The sequence below is a fragment of the Diadema antillarum genome, unplaced genomic scaffold (genome assembly GCF_040938485.1).
Source record: "Diadema antillarum isolate AM-2024a unplaced genomic scaffold, OU_Dant_1.0 scf00000163, whole genome shotgun sequence".
NCBI classification, from domain to species: domain Eukaryota; kingdom Metazoa; phylum Echinodermata; class Echinoidea; order Diadematoida; family Diadematidae; genus Diadema; species Diadema antillarum.
In genome coordinates, this window is record NW_027271052.1 from 2,568,111 (window position 1) to 2,590,066 (window position 21,956).

General features: G+C 40.7%; 1 protein-coding gene across 4 annotated transcripts in view; it reads left to right on the forward strand.

Annotated features, from left to right (window-relative positions):
* LOC139722316 (heterogeneous nuclear ribonucleoprotein K-like) overlaps nt 1-21,956 on the forward strand; it is a 159,630-nt gene that overhangs the window by 129,992 nt on the left and 7,682 nt on the right. For all 4 annotated transcript variants that reach the window (XR_011710278.1, XM_071633627.1, XM_071633625.1 and 1 more), the window contains 5 exons: nt 7,896-7,999; nt 15,538-15,594; nt 16,614-16,657; nt 18,120-18,192; nt 21,749-21,853. Coding sequence is in view for 3 of the 4 variants with exons in the window: in XM_071633627.1 (XP_071489728.1) it covers nt 7,896-7,999; nt 15,538-15,594; nt 16,614-16,657; nt 18,120-18,192; nt 21,749-21,853 (383 nt within the window). In the remaining variant the exon portion in view is untranslated. The remainder of the gene's footprint in view (nt 1-7,895; nt 8,000-15,537; nt 15,595-16,613; nt 16,658-18,119; nt 18,193-21,748; nt 21,854-21,956) is intronic.

Below are 21,956 nucleotides of genomic sequence, written 5' to 3' on the forward strand. Positions count from 1 at the left end.
CTTCTGTAGGATTGATTTTGTGCTTTATTTACGATGATTCAGCATGCGGGACTTCAGGAAAGGGGAAGGGTTCAGCGCGAGTCCAGAGTAGTGAGTGATGAGAGATGATTTATGCTTAGCCTGCAATCTCTCGCTCCGTCTCTCGCTCTCCTCACATCGGGGATGGAGGGATGGTACAGGAAATGGATTCTCCCTCGTTCCAATCTTGGGATGGAGCTCCTCATCTCATAAGACATGTAGCTTGGATGCGCAGGTCTGTAAAATGACATGCAGTGAAGTATTTCTCTGCTGACAAATTCACAATGACATAGCAGTCAGCAAAGATGATTATAAGTCTGATATTGTCATCTTATCAGTTATCAGTTCATGTATGTTGATTTTTCAATAACTGTCTGAATTGGCACCAGGATGGATTGAATTTGATTGCTTTGGGTTAGAGTTTGACCTGCATGTAAAATGCATGAGTGTGAACAGAGTAAGATTGAAGGAAGTCTAAATATTTGATGATGTTGGCTGTAATTGGTCACCCTCGTCCGATCCTCATCATCGTCTTCCAGGAGGATGAAGATAGACCCAGTTCCCTGTAGTGATGGCTGGCAGTCCCTCACCATCCCTCTCTATACTGTGATGTCCATTCCAGACCAGGGTGTGACTCACCGCCCCTGGAAGCAGGCAAGTGGTTTTCCACCTGCCTGGCCGGTCAGTTTGACTCCTAACAAGTTATGCTTGGCTGATCAACAAAATGCTGTCATTTCTACTGCTAAACCCCTTCAACCAGAGAGAAGCCTAATTGATGAATTATTAGTACTACACTTTATGTGTAGAGGCAATTACTTTTTTCTTGGCCAGGATATATGATTCTGATATTGTAATACTTTCATCACAAGTAATTGTGTGTCATTTTTGTTATTTCTGTGCTGAGCTATGCAGTGGTCTCAATCAAATTGGCTCATCTTTTTGTAGAGACAAGAAAAACTACTCCAAAAGATCAAATTATATTTCTAACATATCTGAGAAATATGTAGGCGAGCAGAATTATTCAAGGATTTCTTGTAGATGTCTGAGAGAGGTATCTCCTTTTTGACCAAAGTGAGCTTTTTCCCCCAATTCAAGTATATTTGTCATCCTTGCATGATAGTCACTGCTATTTCTGTTGTCTTCTCCATTATGCCTGAGATGGTTTCCCTGAAAGCTGCAATCATTTCCAACAAGCAGGTCGTCTTGCATGTTAATGTCTCCTCCATCTCATCGTCATGCCAACATCCAAGGATGTGAGGGTAGGAGTGCTTGTCAGCTATCATGGAGGAAGAAATCTGGCAGTGAAGAAGTAAAAGTAGCTGAACCAGTGGAGGAGAATTCATTCCTCATTTTCATATTGTCTGCAGCTTTAAGGTAGATAATCTCAATGATGAAAGGAAAGTAATTTGCCACTCAAGAAATCTTCTTTTCAGGTCCTGAGGCTTTCATGTAATCAGAAATGTTCAAAGGAACAGCAACCACAAATTTGATTACAGGTTTTTTCAACTTTTGCCAGTATCTTCTCCTTCTATTGTTTTCTTGTCTCAGTCCTAGCCACATCTCCCTTGTGTGTTCTTCCATCTCAACATTGTTTCCAGAGCCATTCTCACTCTCTCTCTCACTCTGCCCCGTGCATAAAAAGTTCAAAATGAATTAAGTTTGGCGCGACAGAAAAAAAAATGTAGCATTTGATTGACGTGTAGGCAAAGGGGTATCAGAGAGAATGCAGTCCAATCACAGCAATTTAAACGTGGTTGAGGGAAGGCGAGGAAGCAAAGCAGGCGTAAGTTATTGATTGTGATCTACCATCTTGAATGACAACAAGCTCCTTCATATTTGTTCAAGCAGACAAGGGGGCTCCGCAAATGTGTCGATTGAAATTCGCCACACGCACCGCTTTCAGCGTGCGTTATGGCCGTGCTCCGCTGGTAATGAGTTTAGATCGGGAGAAGAAGGGTGTAAGGAGACGTGATAAGAGGAATATAGAGAGCACGGCAGCAGACAGCTCGGGATGGTATGGCATCAAACAGACTCTTGAGATGGACGATATAGGAGATGTATGTCTGGCCAGCTCAAGGCTTGCTCAAAGTGCAGACACTTCGTAGCATTAGGCATACACTGTAGACAGAAGGTGGTATGGGATTCATAGATGGTAGACGCCAAAAAACCTGATCAGATGTGGTGTCTTTCTCCTCTCGTCTCATCTCTGTGGTTTTCATTAGAGATTCAGGTTGGGATTGGAGGCAATTACATGAAATTGAATTCAACACTCTTGACTGTCTCAGCAGTAACTGGGATCATGTTTTCTAATGGACCTGTGTCAAATTTGTTTATGACTCTGTGGGCACCACACAGTCTACCCCACACCATGGGGCTGAATATGGCTTGGCTATTAGAGTTCTATATCCCTGGACAGTTACTGAGAAAATAGTTTATCTCAGACTCTCTTGCTCTCAAGCATTAGTTTGGGATTTGTGTCCCTTTGCTGTGACTTGAATGCAAATTTCTTCTATCATGCAGCACTGTGAAATTCTATCCCAGTTACAGAGTAACTCAGCAATGTGAATGGCTGACTGCTTTGTCTAAACTTGCCTTTCTTTTGCAATGAATTGTCATGGCCAATACACACTATCAAAGCACATGTTAGTATAGTCTGACATTGTGATCAAATTATAAACATTGATGTCTTGTTTCACTTTATGTGGCAGTACCTTGAATGGATACAGGACGTTACACCAACCTGTATTTTGTCAGTACCTTGTTTGAAGTGGGTAAAGAAGAGACGAATGCAGTGGTTTGCTTGACCTTGTATCTCCCTTGTTACACATGATAATCAAGTCTGATGTTCAGCTTATCTTACATTCTCTGATGAGAGCGGGTTTTCAACAAACTTATTTTCTTGCATGAAAAATGGGAGGACCATCAGGTAATAAGCACCTGTTAGGTAGAAGAAGAATACAAGTGAACTCTGACTCCATCTGGTCATGGGCACTAAATGCTCACAAGATTGTTACCTCATTGTATAAGTGAATGGTACCTTTGATTCAGTCTACCGAAAGGTTCTTGAGGCAAACTTGTGTGAGAATGTGTAGGCATCTTTCTTTGGCAAGGCTTATGTGAATTCCCCATCTCTTGTCAGTGATGGCTGAATGTTTGTTGGAGCCAGCAGTGGGTAATGGGTGTTGTCAGGCAGACTACACACTTGACTTCTCATGTGGAAATAATCTTCAGTAGAAAGCAGCAGTCTTCCATCTCTTGAATGCCTCTACTCTGACTCTGTGTGCAGTACTGTGTGAAACACTCCACTCTCGGATGGCACGCAACCAACTTACTCATTGCAAACCAAACCCTGCTCAGGAGACTGAATTTTTGGCGAAGAGAGAGTAGATTCACAGATATTTACAGATTGTTCTTGCTTGGGAAATTTGTTAAGTGACAGAAAGATTCAGCAGGTGGTTATAAAGCAAGCACATTTTGTTTTCTCTTCACCAGCAGTCAGTTTGAGATCTGTGTTTTGTCAAGATCATGCGTGTGGTTTTTATAGTCACGATGGCATTTGTCAGGAGGTGGCTGATAATCACTGAAATTTGACAAGAACTAATTACATTAGACTAATTTCTCATTAAATGTGCAAGACCTGTTAGCTAAAAAAGGGGTAAAGAAAATCTACTTTTTCCGGAATGTCTTTTGCTCGTCGAGAGAGATATCATATGAGAGGAAATGGTCTCCAGCTTCCTCTTTCTCTTCATATTTCCTGAGATGCATTTTTACAGGTATTTCACTGCAAAGCATGAACAGTTTTGTATACCATGGTAACAGACTGAGGGTCACATTTGGCATGAAATAAAGCAAATCTTGTGTCAAAATAGATGTCCTAAGAAATAGAATAGGCACAGACTCAAGATGTTTTCCATTATCATTTCTCTGAGAATAATACATCCACTGTTGAAAGCTCCTTGTTTGCATGGAATACAAAACTGACATGAGCTGTTGGGGAGTAATGGAGGATTGAGAAGTGATAAGCATTTAGCTTCTTTTTAGGGATTGTGTGATTGATTGCATGCAACTCAGTGTACATCTACTCTTCCTAAAATTCATCAAAGTATTGTGATCCTGAACACACAAAAAAAACGCATTTCCATTCCTTAATAATTCATTTTCCCATCTGAAATATGTCCACAATTGCCACAATACAGGATATGCTATCAAATGTGAAATCAAGACTCGTTATTAGAAGAAAATATTGAGAGGTTCATAATATTCTGTCAGTTATCAACCTACAGGGTTAAGTTTTTTTTTCCATTAGCCATGTAATCCAATTGTCTCAAAATGTTTTCTTGATAAGCATTTCTGCTGCCTCATAGAAAACAAGCTCATTATTCATTCAGAATGTCGATGCGAACTCAATTGGAGGCAAGATACTGTAAGGCCGCTCCTCTACTCTGCACAATATGCATTCATTTTATTATGCTCTTCTGCAAATACATCACCCAGTAAACAGCATGCTGTCTGGGCCACCTATTCCTGCATGCAAGCCAGCTATCCTTCTACTAATTACTCACTGCTACGTCAGAGTTTTAATGCTCAAGGGAGTGTGAAGCTGTCTATTGGAGACTGCTTTTCTACTGTGTGGGTTCTCTGACTTACGGCATCATTATGGCTATTGCCAGAGGACGAAATGAGGCTTCGTTATTTATTTAGCATGTCTCCCGTGAACACACACACACACACACACACACACACACACCAATGGCACACACACACACACACACACACACACACACACACACACACACACACCAGTGTGGTGATGAGTCAGAGGTTTAGATGGCCTCCATACAACCTCCTTTCCGCCCTCAGTTTACCTCCTCTTACTTTGCTCCTCTTTCCAAATGCTTTCCTTACCTGAAAGCTGGTGGTAGAGCCATTCTAGCATGACCTAATTCTCCAGGCTTTGCTGAAAAAAGGAAATAATAGAGATGAAGAAGAATTCCCCCAAACACCAATTTTACCACTCGCTCAGTTTCTCAGCCATGTGAAGATTCTATTGGGATGCAAACCTGAGACTGTGACACTGTTTGAAAATGGGTTTGTCACATCTGGTGTGGCAGGTAACCTTGGATGCATTTCTGTCATCTCTCTCTACAGTGTGCGCCTTGCCAGATTTCAAGAGAAAGAGGACAAAATGTGTATGCTTCGAAGTGTTTCCTCCTTTCGATTCCAAATTGCAATTGATTTTCTGGCACCCAAACCATATTGGAATTTTGTGAGGCTGAGGCAAGCAGGAAGCCCAGCATCTGGCGGCTGTTGAAACAGGCAGGGGTGAGGGAGAGGACCATAATGGGGAGAGGAAGTGGACATTGATGCAGACAGGTGGGGTAGGGGGGAGCAGCCAATGGCAAGACAGGGGGTGTTTGTGCTCCTCACACCTTTGGGAAAATATGTTGGAAAGACTTGGATCTTTGCAGTTGGCACTAGGCTGAAGATGGCTACTGAAGGAAAGTACACGAAGAAGAGATATTCTTGGTTTACTTTGTAATGGTCATCTTTTGAGAGGGATGCATTTAACTTTGATTTGAGTGGTTCTGTAGTAAAGTACATTAGCCTTCAGTTGCGGCACAAGACTTATTTGATAGAACATACAATCTTGATTTGTTGCATTTGTAGCATGGTAATCCAAGAGAATGCAGCAGAAAAGGGCTGAAACTCATTTCACATTATGAGGACATTGTGAGAAAAAGCAGAACTCCAACACAATGCAGTTTGCATTTCCTCTTCATCTGCAACATATTAAAAAGGGAAGAAATGTTTTCAAGACTTGGCTGTAAGTCAGAAAACATCGCAAGGAAATTGAACATTGAACTTTCACAAGCTTCATCAGCATTAGTGACCTATGACCAAGACAAGAAGACTTCATCAAAATATGGCTAGAGGCTGAAGTGACTGAGAATCAGTCTTTTGTTTAAAAAAAAAAAGAAGAAGAGAGGGAAAGAGAAAAAACATGACACTGGTCATATAATGATATGGCTGCTGTATCTCACAAATAGGAAGAAAGACCCATGTCCACTTTCCCTGATGTCATCATCTCTCTTGCTTGGCTTCTTTGTTGTCATGGTTACCCCTAATGAAAGCCATGGAGCTCGGAGCTTTTCAACCACACTTTTATCTTGTTTTCCACATGCCTTACCTTACTGCATATTTATGACGGAGCTGTGTTGCTGCTAAAGCATTCTGAAAACCCTCCAGTGATTCATTCCTAGATGAGGGGGAAGATACCACAAAATATGCAGAATTTGCTCCGTCTTGAAGCAGCCATTGATTTGTCTAGAAACAAAAGCTTGATACATACATTGTATAACCTAAAGCTCAGCTACCATGATACAAGAGTAGGGAAGATGATTGGAATAGAATTGTTTACTCTGTGCTTATTACAGACCAACACAAATGAGACAGCCATTGATGTGATGACCAACAGCATTAAGAACCCAGGGTCCAACTGTTTCCTCTCTCTTCTTCCTCATTTTCATCAGTCTTAATTTATGGGAAAAATGAATCACCTTTTCTCCCTGCAGCTTAAAATTATCGAACCACCTGCCATAATCACTAACAACGGTTGATTTATCTAGGTTGAAACACCCTACGGGAGATCCGTACTATTATCTTCAAGGCACCGTGGCTTGGTCATGTAGGAGGGATGAACAAAAGGAACATACTTTCCAGAAGTGTTTATGGATCATATCAAGTTTTCTTTTAAAAAAATATGGAGAATATTTGGAAAAGAGTCAATTCCATCAGTAACGTCATGAAGTCCTGTTGCTGAGTGGATATCTTCATTGGCATTGCATTGCCAGATCATGTGATTTCAGGGAGGTTTGACCTCATCATTTGTCTCTGGTCCTTGCTGGTCTGCTGGGTCTTGGTTGCCATGGTTACCTCTCATCTCAGCCTGCCTAAACCTCTCCTTAACCCCTTGCTTCTCTTTAATAGCCCTTAACACACCATTCTTTCATTTGTCTTCACTTTACCCTATCACATCAAACCATTTCTGTGTACATTGAACAATTCATGATTACAAGCATTCAGTCACTGCCATGTATCAATCATGAGATAAATAAATACCCTCGTGCAGAGAGAGCTGCCAGTCCTTCATTCCATGCAAACAGCAGAAGACACTGAGGTAAAATCAGGTTTAGGCAAAACAATGTTTACCCAGTATGAAAGACTGACTCGGTAATTGCTGTCAAATCATAGCCCTGGCTGCCATGAATGATTAGATTTGGAGGAGGGAAGATGGCGAGTTATGAACGTTTGCTGAAAGATGGTAAAAGTGTGGCTGGATGATGAAGAGTTTGTTGACTCTGTGCTTGAACCAATGTTTGCCCATCAGAGCTCAAAGCATGACTTCATAAAGCATGACTCTTTAATAAATGCTCAAGCTTTCTCTCCCTCACCCTCCTTCTCTATCCAATATCCCTTTCTCTCTTTTTTTCTCCCCTAAACTAGGATCTATTACTATCATCTCTAATTGGACGTGTGACTTTTCATTTGCCTCCTACCATCAATGCTCTGTTGACTTTTATGATTTTGGTGTGTGTGTGTGAATAATGGCAGAAGCCTCCTCTTTCTTTACCTTGTGAGCAAACATGAAGAAATGGGGAGGTATATGGTGTTTGTCATGGTAGCATGCAAACAAATGAATGTTCAATCCTCCCCTCCTCCCCACACCTCACTAAACTCACCAATATGAATGTCTCATCCAATTCAAACAGACGGTAGTGTGTCGATTCAATCCTTCCTGATTCTTTCATAAAGTCATTTTTATCATGGTAGAATTGTCATGTTTTTTTGTTTTTTCTCATCTGTTTTGATATTATCAGGTGGGAAGCGATCGGCAGAAGAAAATGTGACGGCCAGTGAGAATAACAAGCGCCCTCGTGGAGATGGCCAGAAAGTGACCTTCAGGTTTCTCATTCCCAGCATCGTAAGTACTAGTTCAATTCCCTTCCTCTACCTCTGTTTTATTTGTCTTCTTTCTCTACTCTTTTCTCATCTATGCATTGTTTCTCCTCTTTGGTGCACTTGTGTTCTGGGTATAGGATGCGGTCATTTTCTTCAAGTTAGCCAGACCAAAACAACCAGCATCACAACAAAACATTCTAAACCTATCCTCCACTGACCTTGATTGGTCCATGTGACTTTGTTATCCTTTTGAGTGGGTTTCAATGAGATAAGTCAACAAGAAAAGTATGACTTTCGTAGAATTATATATCTGCAGTGCAATCTATGAAGATTGTTCTAGAATGATACACCTTCCCTAGCACTGTTTGAGTGGAAGTCAAAATTTGTGTTTTTCATGTGTCTATGAAGAATGTAGATGGCACTTGTGGTTTGATAACAACAGCTTGGAGAAAGCTTCTAGCAGAAATGTTCCATTACATTTGTTGATGCATGTCTCAATGGCCTTTGCAGTGTGTGGCACAGTCGCAATGTGTCCTGTTCTGCTAGCTCTCTCCAAGAGACGGCCATGACAGATGAGACATTCTCCCCCATACCCTACACAGAATAGTTCGCCAGCAGTATCAAATGTCAGTTACATCTTCGTCAGTGTGATGGCCGAATGATAATGGCCCACAATCCTCTAGGGAGGGGGGCACAGTGTGCCCAGTTTCTAGATGGTTTCTCCCTCTCTCTCGGATCCCCTTTCTCTCATCCTCTCCCTCTCCCTCGCTTTCTCCCCCTCCTCCTTGGTCTGATGCATTTTTAAACATGTAAGGCTGTACAGCAGCAAGCTTCTACCCTAGCTAGGCTTGTTTGCATGTACACTGAGTCTTCACTGTTTCCACATAGCTTATGCAGTACATTCTACTGCTGCAAGTCATGTATGTGATCCTACCTTTACATCTCATCTCTTAGCACAGTGGAGATTAGTTTTTCTTATGATGTAGTGATCAGAATTATGTTTGTGTGTGTGTGTGTTTATATGTGTAGTCAAGCCACTCCTTTGATATAATTTGATGGAAGAAATGATGCATTTCTTGTGTGTGTTCTCCTCTGCTGAAATCATTGGATACACACTATTGGATTCACCCTTGAAAAACAAGTGGTAACTTTTCTAGCAGGATGCACAGATAATATTGAATCTAAACATGGCTGCAGGATTAGTTTAAAGGGATATAATATAGTGACTTCTTTTGTACGTTGTAGAATGGCATTTGTTTGGTTTTCATCATTATTCTGTGTGACACAGAATTAGCAGGTCCAGGGTTTCATGGGAAAGAGAAGTAGCCAGTAGTTGCTTGCAGCTGGCCAAATGAGATTTATGGGTAGCCATTGCTAAGCATACAGCAGCAAACAATGATACATTGGTTGATGTGGGTTTGGCCATGCACTGGAGATTTGCTCTAATTAGCCCAGAGTACTAGCACCCTGAAGACAATGACACTGGGTTGGGCCACACCAGGGACAAGCTTCAATACAGGCCTAATTTGTGCTCATAGAGTTACCCATGGATGCAATCTTCCATACCACTAGGCAGAGTTGTAACAAAGGTAATTGTTTCAGCTCATTTCATGCTGCCTGGTAGGACCATTCACACTTGTAGAAAAGCTTCCTCAAGTAGTTTTAAGTCTATGGCACAAAAATCATTTTTCAACAAAATATGCACACAGTTTGCTCTAAAGTGGGTTAGATGCATTATGGGAAATTTTCTCCCCATTAGTGCGATGAAATATTGCCTCTTGTAGCAATGCTTCAAATTTTGATGACAAGCATTGTAGTGACTCAGATAATGTTGCCTACAATGATCTCATTAAAGCTATTGCAGGCATAAAAGCTATCAGAGGCTAATTAGATGGAAAATTGATGCAATTTGTGACTCATTACATGGTGCAGAAACTATGCCTGCCATGGAAAGTGTTTGTTCTCTCATCACAACAGGCTTTTTAGAAGGATCTTGTCTTTACTAGGTGAAGAAATGGAGAGAATTAGAGGTATCAAGTACAGAGACAATTTGCACTCCAGGGGAATCGTCACTTAGAAAGGGGTGCCGCCAACCTCTCCAGTACCCAGGGTCAAGCCAATGATTCCTGAGGGAAGAAAGTTACCAATTACCCCTAGTGGTTTGATGCAAGATGGAGATTACTTTTTGATAATCATCCCCAAGCCTTGGAGAATTGAAGACAATTAAACAAAATGAATGTAGGGAAGTATTAATGAGCTCTATTCTGTTGGGCCAGTGTGGAATATGAGAATAGATGACATGTCATTGATGTCAGGTTATTGGTTTCTTTGTCTCACTGTGAAACAAGGCCAATGAGAGGGGAGAGAGAAAGAGAGAGAGAGAGAAGGAAGAGGAGAGGGAATGGCAAGGGTCTTTGATATTTTCTCATTTCTGGTTGATAGGAAAGTTTGCAGGGTGGGGAATTCTGCGGTGTGATTTCAAACAATGGCTGAAGCAAGCCTTGAAGGCAGGTGGCTTGCTGAGGAAAGGAGGGAATTAGTGTAACATCAGCTCCCATCCTGGAGGCAGGCTGAGAGAAGGGAACAAAGTAAAGGCAGCAACATTTGGAAGCCTTTCTCCTAGCTCACTCAGTCATGGGATTACACACTATGCAGGATTCTTTCTTCTTCCAGCATGCAACTGTTGCATTCAAATTCAGCCTCTGTTTTATTCTTTTTTATTTTGCCCTTTTCATCGGATAGCAGAGAAAAACATGCACATTTATGCAACCTGAAATGGCACAGAAGCCAATTCCTGTCTTGTAGAACATCTACAGCAAAAAATTTTTCATGAAAATCTGATTTTTGTTTTATTAAAATCTGTCTATTTCTATACATTTTATTGTACTCCTATAAGTGTTCATTTTCATTTTCACATGACACTCGAGTATTGAAATTTGTTATATTTCTGGACCTGACGCTAAATTGTAACTTTGTATTTGACCTTGCATTCCTTTTCATAAATGATTATAATACAAAGTCAGTTAAATAACTTATTGAGAGATATTTTGATTTAACAGTGGAAATAATCAGAAACAGGTAAATGATTGACTTAAATTTATGGCAATATACTACAATACATTACAATACAAAATGGAATGAGTAGGTGTCATTCTATGCATATTCAAATTGTGATATTTCATGTACCTGCCGTTCAAGAGATATATTACAAAAATTTAAAAAAAAGAACATGTGTAATAGCATTGCAGGAGACCATTATCATAAGCAGGTGCTTGATGAGGATAATGGCCTCAGAAATACACATGGCATGATATGGCAAAATGAATGGATAATCAAGTCACATTTGTGTGGCAATGAGTTGCATAATATGTGATGTTTTATGGTCCTGTATGTTCTGTAAATATAGTTGGGACCCATTCTTGAATAAGGAGAGTGGATAGAGAAGGAGGAGCAATGAAATAATTAGTGACATGATCTAATCATCAGATTTGTATTCAGGTGTGTTATCTAGTAGTGGAAAAATCTGAGATTCTGAGACTCCTTAGTTCCTCAGATACAACTTACAGGTACCTGAGCAGCAGTAAGATCAAGCAAACAAAGAAACTAATAGAAACTAAAACAATATGAAATTAAAAGACAAATTTGATATCTGTAGACAAGGATGTGTTCAGATAATCTGATGTATTAGCAAATGTGCATCAGAAATCAAAGGCGCTGTTTTGTGCTTTCAGCTAGTCATTTATAATTACTGCTGAATACTTCAGTTTCACTAGTTAGCCAGGACAGGGCCAGTCTTGTGCTATAGAAGAGTCAATCACATGAGTGCTAATTCTAAAATGTCTCTATGGGAGATACCATTGCATGTAGGGAAATAAGAAAGTGGTCATATTCTATCAGCCACAGTTACTCTTCCTACCGACAGTTTAGGGCTTTGATTCCATGAGTACTTCTAGGAACATGAACTATAATTGAGTCTTACATGGCAGGTCACTTCATTGTGGATTTTGTGTGGTGCAGAGGATACCCCTAAACAGGAGAAGATATAATGAGACTGAAAAGAATATTTAATTCATTTAAACAAGTCAGCCATACGTACCATATCAGGTGATTGTTTAAGTGATCCCATAGCTGCTAATTAATACAAGGATGAGGTAGAACATAGTAGTAGTGGTATTAGCTCAGCAAGAAGAGTAGCTTTGGGGTTAATGGATCACAAATACAATTATCACACAGGAAGATGCATCATTAGAAAATGTGGATTTATTTTAGACTGAATTAGACATGTTTACATTTTGATTATCTTGGCAACGTTTCAAGCCATGTCCCACAGAGATATAAGAGTCAAGTCAAACACAAAATTCTTTTTCAGCCTTGCGTTGAGAGGTAGGCAGCTCTGTAGGGCTTTTAATTAGTCTTTTTCAGTGAGGTCATTTTACCTTTCTCACATAGTGACTGGGGAGAAAAAAAAAGAACTGGACTAATTAAAAGAAGGACAAAAACTGCAGTAATTATCGAAAGAGAGCCTAGTAAATGAAAGCATAGTCAGTTCATTATTATGCTCATTTGCATAATGCCCAAGCCGATGTTTGAGAGAGAGAGGGAAAAAATGATTTCCACAGATGATGGTCGCAGTGTTCAATGAAGCTTGTCCTAGTGGCACGCGCACACCGCTCACTGGCCATTGTTGACTCCTAGACTTACTGGCCACTCAGAGTCCAGTCTTACTGGCTAATGAATTGAGTGCAGCCTCACAGGGAAAGAGAAAATGAGAGAGAGAGAGAGAATGAGTTAAGGGAGAGGGAGAGAGACAAAGAAGGAGAGAGGGGAAGAGGGAGAATAAAAGCAGGCCAACTTACAATGGGTCAATCAGAATCACACAGGCTGTGAGAGGGAGAAGAGTTGAGTCTCTCTCGGAGAAGAGATGAGATGAGGGGTTGTCAAGGAACCAGAAAGGATACCATGGAGGGGTCATCACCGGTGATTCAGGTCTCTTGGAGAAGTCTTAGTTTTGGGAGGAACAGAGAGAGGAGGAGAGAGGAGAAACAAGGAGTAAGAATGGAAGAGGAAGAGATGACACTGTGGGAGATAAGACCAGCCAGGAATGGTAGTATGGAGCAGCAACATATCACTCATCCATCCTGATACATAGAGCTAGTTAGGAGCATCTCTGCCTCTGACTCACTCTTCCATGGGTTGAAGGTTTTACTGGATGTACTGTGAACTATACAGTGCCTTAATGATGGTAAGTTGCTTTAGTCTGTTCTATCTGAGGGAAAATAAATTTTCTTTTGTCTTTTCTGGTTGCTTCCTGTACCTAACATGTGGAGTGAGTTTGAAGTCACACAATGGCCTGTGAAATCTACATCTCAAAGAATTCTGCCTTTCACAGCTTCACTAGTCTGGTTGCTTCACTGACATCAAATTGTGTTTCGGCGTTGTCAGAAGAACATATAGTTTGCAAGAGGTGCATTACCTGCAGAAAGCTGTAAATGGATGCTGACTGTAATCTTTTGTGTTTGCTATAGTTCCTAAAGTGAAGATTATTCGAGAAGACCAATAAACCAACTTGATATTTTCACTCTCTTCTTGTATTTTCAAAGTACAGCTGTGCATAGAGTAATATGACTGGATGCTACATTGCTGAAGATAGGCAAGTGTATCTATTCATCCTGTTTGTGATGCAGTTTCATCTCTTGGCCAATTTGTTTTTTTACATGGTTTGAGCATTCTGCATCGATAGTCTATGTAGAGAGTGTTAATTAGTGTTCTGTATTCTGTCTGTACAAGCACATTGCATTCTTCACCCTCACGCACACACAAAAAGGCCTGTACACTCATCAATAATAAGTCCAGCTGCCATACTAGGTTCTGGTCTCCCCACATCCATCAAAGCCAGGCATCTGGCTACAGTAGCACGCGGCTGCCACGACCCTTTCCCCGACTCCCTCTCACTACGCTCTGCTTTGTTGCCGGCTGGGGTACCCCTCTGCGCACACAATCTGTCGTTATGCCCCCCTATTCTCACAACCCATTCAGGGTATCCCTTTGTCGTCAAGTATTTGTTTAGCCATTGGAACCGCCACGTGCCTCTCGTCAACAAAGGAGGGCGGCACGTATCCCCCCACGACCCCATTGCAAGGCTTGGTGTGTGTTCGAGAGGTGAGAGGTGGCGGATCCAAAAAGTGTGAAAGGCAGATTCTGCATGCAGTCAGTAACGCTGCTCCTGTTTTTCACACCATTACATGGAGACCAGACTAGAACAAGGAACAAGAAGTTTTCTACTTCTCACTCACTTTTGCAACACCTTATATCATCTTGACTCATTCTCAAGTTCTTTTATCATTATCACTTTTTTACACCTTTTTCTTCTTCATCCTTCTTTCCCTCATTTCATTCTTTCTCTCACATCTCTCTCTCAATCCCTCCTACATATCTCTCTCTTTCTGTTTCTTCTATCCCTCTCTCATTTTCTGCTGTCTGCTATTATTCCTGTCTCTCCATCTTCAACTCCTTCACTAGTTTTAAAACTATGTCTTTGTTTCATGAGAATGAGTGGGACCAACACGACCCTTCTCATGGCGTGTGCCACAGAGCTTTCCGTCCTTGGTAAACAAAAGACCCGGTCATGTGGGTTTGCAGATGCTTGGTCATTGTTATCAGACACTATGTCAATGAAGACAAAGAGAAGATAATCTCTGAGGGAAAAAAAAGTCAATCCTCTGGAGATTTGTGGATTGGAAGACAGGTGGATGACACTGAAGAGATAGTTCTACCAATCAGCTCTCAGCATCCTTTGTCAAGATAATCCTCCCTTTTACAAATTAGCCAGGAATTGGTATGAAGAAGCGTTTGTGTGAAGAAAATAGCTGAACAAATCCTCTTTGACTTGTCCATACTTGCTGTAGACCAGCTGACCTGAGTCTTGAATATTTGTTGATGACCAAAAACAATGTAGTTTGTGCAAGACCATTCAGTGGGATTGTGTGTTTCTGTTTGTCTCCATCTTTGTAGAATATGTGTGTGATGCGAGCTCCTCGACTCCTGCAGAGCAAAACATGCATCATCTGTGATCTTCTTTTCTCTGCTATTATGATACAGAGCATGATTCAAACTAGATTTTACCTTCACAAACAGTGCATTGTAATGTCCTTTTCTCTATTATCTGTTTATTGCAACATGGGATTCAAAGTAGAACATTGAAACATACTGACATGTGTGGGGGGGGGGGTTTCTCTCTTTCTCTCTTTCCCTCTTTTCTCACTTTAATATTCAAATATAATATAAAGGTGTTCTTGCTCAAGTCATCATTTTGAAAAGCCTTAAGTATGATATTTGCCTTCTTTGTACCATGGTATTAGTAGTCTATACCCAAATTTCAGTGAAGCCTGTCTTATATTGTAATACATCAAGCCTCGTCTCCATATTACTAAATGCATTAATTTATTAATGTGAAATCTTGTACGGTAGTTCTTCTCATTCAGCATTGCAAAAAGAATGAAAATTTGCTTTTATCCAGTGCTGTAAGTAAGGTGTGATTTTTCCACTGCTTTCTTCATACAGAGTGCTGGTGGAATCATTGGCAAAGCTGGTGCAAACATCAAACAGCTGAGAGGCAAGGTAGGTATCTGGCTTCCTGCCTGGAGGATGAGGAGGTAGACTGGGGTTTCATGCAGAAATGGTGTCTAATTTACCAAAAAATAAGTCTTTGGGGATTCAATATCAGTTGGTTCATAGGCATGTACACTGTGTTGGCAACTTACTGTGATGAAAAAAGTAGGGGGGGGGGAGCAAAAGTTTTTAACATTGAAATAGCTCGTATTGATGAAATGTTGTTTTAGCAAGTCCTCACTTTTTTCATTCACTGGTATTGATGAACCATCACTTGTCTCATGAAAACATGAACATGGGTGGATAGGGAGACTGACATGCAAGTTGTGTTTTCATAGCATGGAATCATGTCATATAAATTCATCTAAGGAACTTTGAGTTCTTAGGCCCATACCAAAAGAGCCCCATTGGTTCAGCCATTGAAGCAGACTAGTGATTGAAATGTCCCCGTCCTAGAGGCTTACAGCCATTCTCTCTTCTATCCCCCCTCCACGCTGGCCCCGGCCCTCTGATGTCTTCTCCATCCGCCCCACCTCCGATCCGAACCGCAATGTGCCACCGAACTCTGGGTCCGGCCCCACCCTGGCTCTGGCCCCGCCCTGGCTCTGGCCCCGCCCTGACTCTGGCCCCGCCCTGGCTCTGGCCCTACCCCGGCTCCTCCTCACACCTGTATCGATCCATGGGTGCCGTACAAATGTGATCCCTTGACCTCCAAACTGACCGGATTGCCCCGTGGTACACACGGCCACCAAATTGACCAATACCAATTCAAAATATGATCTGAACATGGATCAAATGTGGCTTCCCATTGACTCCCATCATGGCGGTTCTCTGCCTCTGGCCTCAAACTTGAAAACCACCCTCTCCACTCTTCGGATCTGCACCTGGCCCATCTCTCCCTTCCATCATTTGACCTGACCCCGGCCCAACCTCCTGACCCGGCCCAACCTCCTGACCTGGTCCGCACGGTGTGATATCACTCCAATCCAACCACCACCGATCCGTGGTCGGCCCGTCCATCCCATCAGTTCAATGCCACCGTTACAGTGCCTGATTGCAGTGGGCCGGAGCGGTACGTCCCCACTGCTTGCTAGCTTCACCAGTACACATCTCCCGCCTATTGTGATGATTTTGTTTGATTTATCAAGATTTTAAGCTTCATTACAATTTTAATCACAAGAGCTTACCTATTGTTTCTTATCTATCAAGTTGTGGGTAAAATCCAAGTAGAGTGGTTTGACAGTGATCTAGCATGCCAGCTGTATGGTTTGTTAGTTGCATTGCATTTCATTTCAAATATGTACAGTATATTTGTATGTATATGTATAAATGTTTGTGTGTTTGTGTATGTTGGTATTTATGTACGTTATGTGTATGTTTGTATATTTGTATTATTTTTCTGTCAAGTTCTCTTTTACTGTTAAAGTTGACTGCATCTATCTATGTCTTTTTTTAGTAATCTTCCTGAAGCACAAGAAAACTTTGATTAGTGCAAGAATTTTTTTGCTACTTACATTTTCATTCATCCCTCTGAGAGCTAGATTCAAACCTACAGTAGTGATAATCACACCTCTGGCTTTAACAGTGCATCAAATACATGTACATACGTACATGTTTTTCAATTGAGTAATAATAATGTGCACAGAAGTTGACCTTTTTTGAAAGAGGACATTTAGAGCCAACTACTGGCATCCTTTGTGATGCATCATTAGATGTCTTTATTCTTACTCATTTTTTTTTTCTCTCTCTCTCTTTTTTTAGTCATTAGTTTAGAATGAGCTAACATTCACATTGTTTATGAACAAGAAATGGCAACCCAAGGCTGTTTTGGTTTTTGATTCACTCAAATCAAATGATGTGTAACAAGTCAAAACATTTATTGATCACATTCAATTTATTTCTGTTTAGATAATCTGGAATCACCTTCCAAGGCAAAAGTGGGAAATGGGAACATGTTTGTGATGAAAAATCCATTTTTATTTTTCTCCCCCAATCTGCATGCCCAGTATGCAAGCATGGTTTCAACCATACTCCATGACAAAATGTGTTGTTATCATGTACATTTTGTCTTAACCTTTTATTTCATGCAAATATGTCAATAGCACTTCAGGCTTGTTTTCATCCAAATGATAGACCCGTGGAGAATTTTCCTTGCTCTGTCTCATCCAGTCCTAAGCATGTTCTAAAGTACCTCACCACCAACCCCCCCCCCCCCCAAAAAAAAAAAAAAACAAATACCAAGTGTTCAGAAAAGGAAACCTGTTTTGAATTGTTTTTCCTATTTTCAAGAAAAGGGTCATGAATCAAAAACAGTATTTCTTTAAGATTTTGCAAGCTTTTTTCCTCAAAGTAACTTACTGATACATTGGCTTGATTGAAATTCATCTAGAGATCTGAATAGCAGCGGTGAAACTAATGCCATGAAGCCCCCATGTAGGCTGTTAGAGGTGTGTATCTAACACTAGGTTTTAAAACTGGCAAGAGGATTTACTGCTGGTTTTCTTCTTCTCCTGCCCCCCTGGCCTCTTCCACAGTATCCTCACCATCGTGACAGACCTCGAGGCTGCCCTGGAATGCATCCAAGAGATCATACCCATATTGGACGCGGTAAGAGATAGTTCATTCTCTGAATTCAGACATCTTTAGCCAGTCGCTCAATTTGAAACATGTTCATTCTTGTCGTCCCAGAACAGCCAGAGTAACATGTTACTTTGCTCGCATCACTTGGTGAAACTTAAAAACTGTTCTGTGTGTTATAAATCATCAAACTGAACATAAAATGCATGACACCTGTTTGCTACTTTTCACTTGTCAAAGGCTGGATAAATCCTTCAGCTCTTAGTTATTCTTCTCCACATAAGTATGAGATTGTGAGTGTATGTCTGTTGCACTTCATGAATTTGGATAAGAATGCTGAAAATGTTAATGCTGATTTGAATAAAAATCAAAGCCCAAGAACAAAGAAGCCCTAAGGGGTTATAAGACTGGTTTCTACACTGGGGGGCTGGTGGAGACTTAGTGTCAGCAACAAGCTTGGAGATGCTGAGATAGAAAGCAAGATAGGACGAGGGTCGGGTAGTATGATTCCAGATATGCTAATGAGGGAAACGAATCCTGTAGGTTCAGGAGTTGAGCTGCGGTAGAAGTGTGTGACGGGATGGTGCGTACACACTGCCCTCGTGAGACCGGCTTGTGCGAAAGCGAGGTGGGATGGAATTACAGCCCTGCTCCAAAATGCAAGATGTACCTCCTTAGTGTGACTAGCAATCAGAGAGAGGTTCTGAGAATAATTCAGGTGGCAAGGCAAGGAGACATATTTGTTCCATTCTCATCTTTTATGTGTTTGGACCGTATGGTAACAACTAATACAAAACCTGCAACATGTTATGCATAATACCTGTTTACTACTTTCCCTCATCCTCAGGTATGATAAGTAAACAGGTCAGGAAAGGATGTGTAGCAATCTGAAGCTATCAAAATAAACCCAGATTCTAAAACTGAGGGGGCAAAAATTATGTAAATAGCTAGAATAGCTAAAACTAAAATCCCCATGATACAAAGAGAGGAGAAAAGATGTGTTTACTCAGTTTGGCTCTGACATTCCACATCAGAGGAAAAAAAAAAAGAGGAAAAAAATATCCTTGTAATGTCCTGTTTTTCAGTAGCCTCAAACAAACAATGTGAATATTTGTTGAGGTGACCAATACAAGTGTGGTGGATTGGGCAAGCCTTGCACAAGGTCTGACATGAGATCAACTGGCAACATTAACAGTTCATCTCCCAGTAAAGTGTCAAGATAGACCAGCTGAAAGATGGCTTCTCACCCACCTGTAAGCTGAACTGTCATCCATCACCAGCACCCCACCTGACCCCACCCCACCTTTCTTCACACCATGACATGTTAGATGATGCAGCAGTGTTGGCCTGTATCTCACCGTTCTCTGACTCTCCTCCCTCTTTGAGTTTCAAGCTCCTCTCAGCACTGTGCTGGAGGTGAAAAGCTGCCTTAATCTCGGTGGATGGATGGCAGACTGTAAGGAAATAGAGTAGACTCGATGCTTAGCAAGCATTTCATTCTAGATGTGGAAACTTGGAGATACTGATGTATGAGAGAAGCATTACAATTCAAAAGATTTTATAGAATACTGGGAAAAACACCCTCTAGAGAAGAGTCTTTAAAAAAAAAATGGGCAGAGTGTGATGTCATGAGAAGCATCAAAGATATTTGTATCAGATAAATGCAAAGAATTCTTACAATAATGGATGCCAACACAGCGTTAGTTACAGTTGTTTTGAGAGCAAAGTGCAAGAGTATTAGGCTTGAGTTGCAATTCTTGTTACCACATAATTGCCCTGTAACATTCTACTTTGCTTTAGCTTATCATTTGAGATGTTTGAATCCTTGCTTTCTTTCGTCTGTCTGCTCTGTTGTCCATCTGCTCAGAGCCCTTCCCCCTTTCTGCTTAGAGCCCCTCCCTTATTCTGCTGAGAGCCTCTCCCCTTTCTGCTCAGGGCCCCTCTCTCATTCCGCTCAGAGCCCCTCCCCTTTCCACTCAGAGCCCCTCCCCCTTTCCGCTCAAAGCTGCCTCTTTCTGATGTGACCCTATCTGATGGTAGCTGCAGACTCATACTGACAGGGGAGTGAGTTGTAGCATGACGATGTCATTTCAGTGATTATCTGCATCATTGCTGCTCTGTGATGTGGGCAGAGAATACAGCCTTGCTTGCTTCTAGCACTCATCTGTGAAATTCTTGCATTTATTTCAGAATTTCATGTCATTCTTGTTCAGGTCAGAAATCTCTCTTCTTGTCTTTATTGAATTGAGAAGGGAAAATTCTTTTATATGAAAAGCCTCTCATTTCTACACCTGAATTCATTTCATGTGAAATCCCGTCTTACTCTCTTCTCCTCTCTTCTCATTTCATTTTTCCTCCTCTGTTTTTTTTTCTCTCTTCTTTTCCCTTCTATAATCATCTCTTCTCTTCTATTTTCTTCATTTTTCTTCTTCTTCCCTTCTATAATCGTCTGTTTTCTTCTGTTTTCTTCTTTTTCTTTTTTCTTCTCTTTTCTTCTCTTTTCTCTTTTTTCTTCTCTTTTCTCTTTTTTCTTCTCTTTTCTTTCCTTCTCTTCACTCTTCTCTTCTCTTTCTTCTTTTTTTTCTTCTCTTCTTATCTCTCCTCCTTCCTCTGTACTCTCCTTTTCCTTTTCTTTCCTCTTCTCTCTTTCATCCACCTGCTATCAATTTCTATGCAGGAAGGTGATAAATTACAATCCATTATACAGTGCATTGGCAGCTGCAGAGAGATTTTAAAAGCCTGCATTGAATCCAATTGCTCATCATTCTCTTCTAACCTTTGATATTTAAGTTGCATGGCTGTTTAAGATGTGTTGTACAATGCCTACAATATACGGTGTGCACTGGATGTGATGTATGAGTTACTTTTAAGCAAGCTATAGTTTTCATCTGAAATCAATATGATTCTGAAAGCTATTCCTATCATAAAAAAATTAATATAAGAATCCTTGCAAAAGCATATCATTTGAAGAGGCAGTTTTCTTTCAAATTACCGAGTATTAACTTGCCCATTTCATTTTTTGGTTTGAGATTGAACTGTGGCAGTAAGTTATACAAATAACTTTTAAATTGTTGAGTATCAACTTGCCCATTTTGATTATTGTGTGAGATTAAACAGTGGCTGTGAATTGTACAAATTTACAGACCTGGAATCAGGAATAGCAGCTCAGACGTCAGCTATCATTTCCAAACAAAGCTTGGTGGCTGTACGTCATGAAACATATATTAGTTTAATACAGAGTAGAAGATTTTTCTATAGTTCTTACACAATGCAATAACTTCCATAATTTATGAAGATGTGACTTTTGGTATCATTGTTCTTGTTTTGTCTTTTTCTTTGAATTAAAATCTTTTTTCCAAACATGCCTTACAGTGAGGTGGGATTGTCATGTTGACTTTGGCCAATACTTGTATGGTCATGCATGTAATGTAAAAAGAAAAAGAAAAGTCGTAACTATGTTGTATCAGTACCAATGTTTAATTTTCCACTTATTTGTACTGATCAACTGGAATATTTCCCATGAATGTATTTACATTCGTGCTGGTTTTTCATATTTTTTTTCACTTTCTTTTTTCTATTCATACAGAGTGAGCAGAAACCTGAGAGTTTCATGGTCAGGTTGCTCGTCCATCAAAGTTTAGCTGGAGCCATCATTGGCAAGGAAGGATGCAAAATCAAAGAAATCCGTGAGGTTAGTATACGTCTTGTGTCTCAGTTCAATATATCCCTTGTTTGTGTCTCCACATCTCTTCATGTTAAAACATTGTCTAACACAATGTATATATAGTGTATGC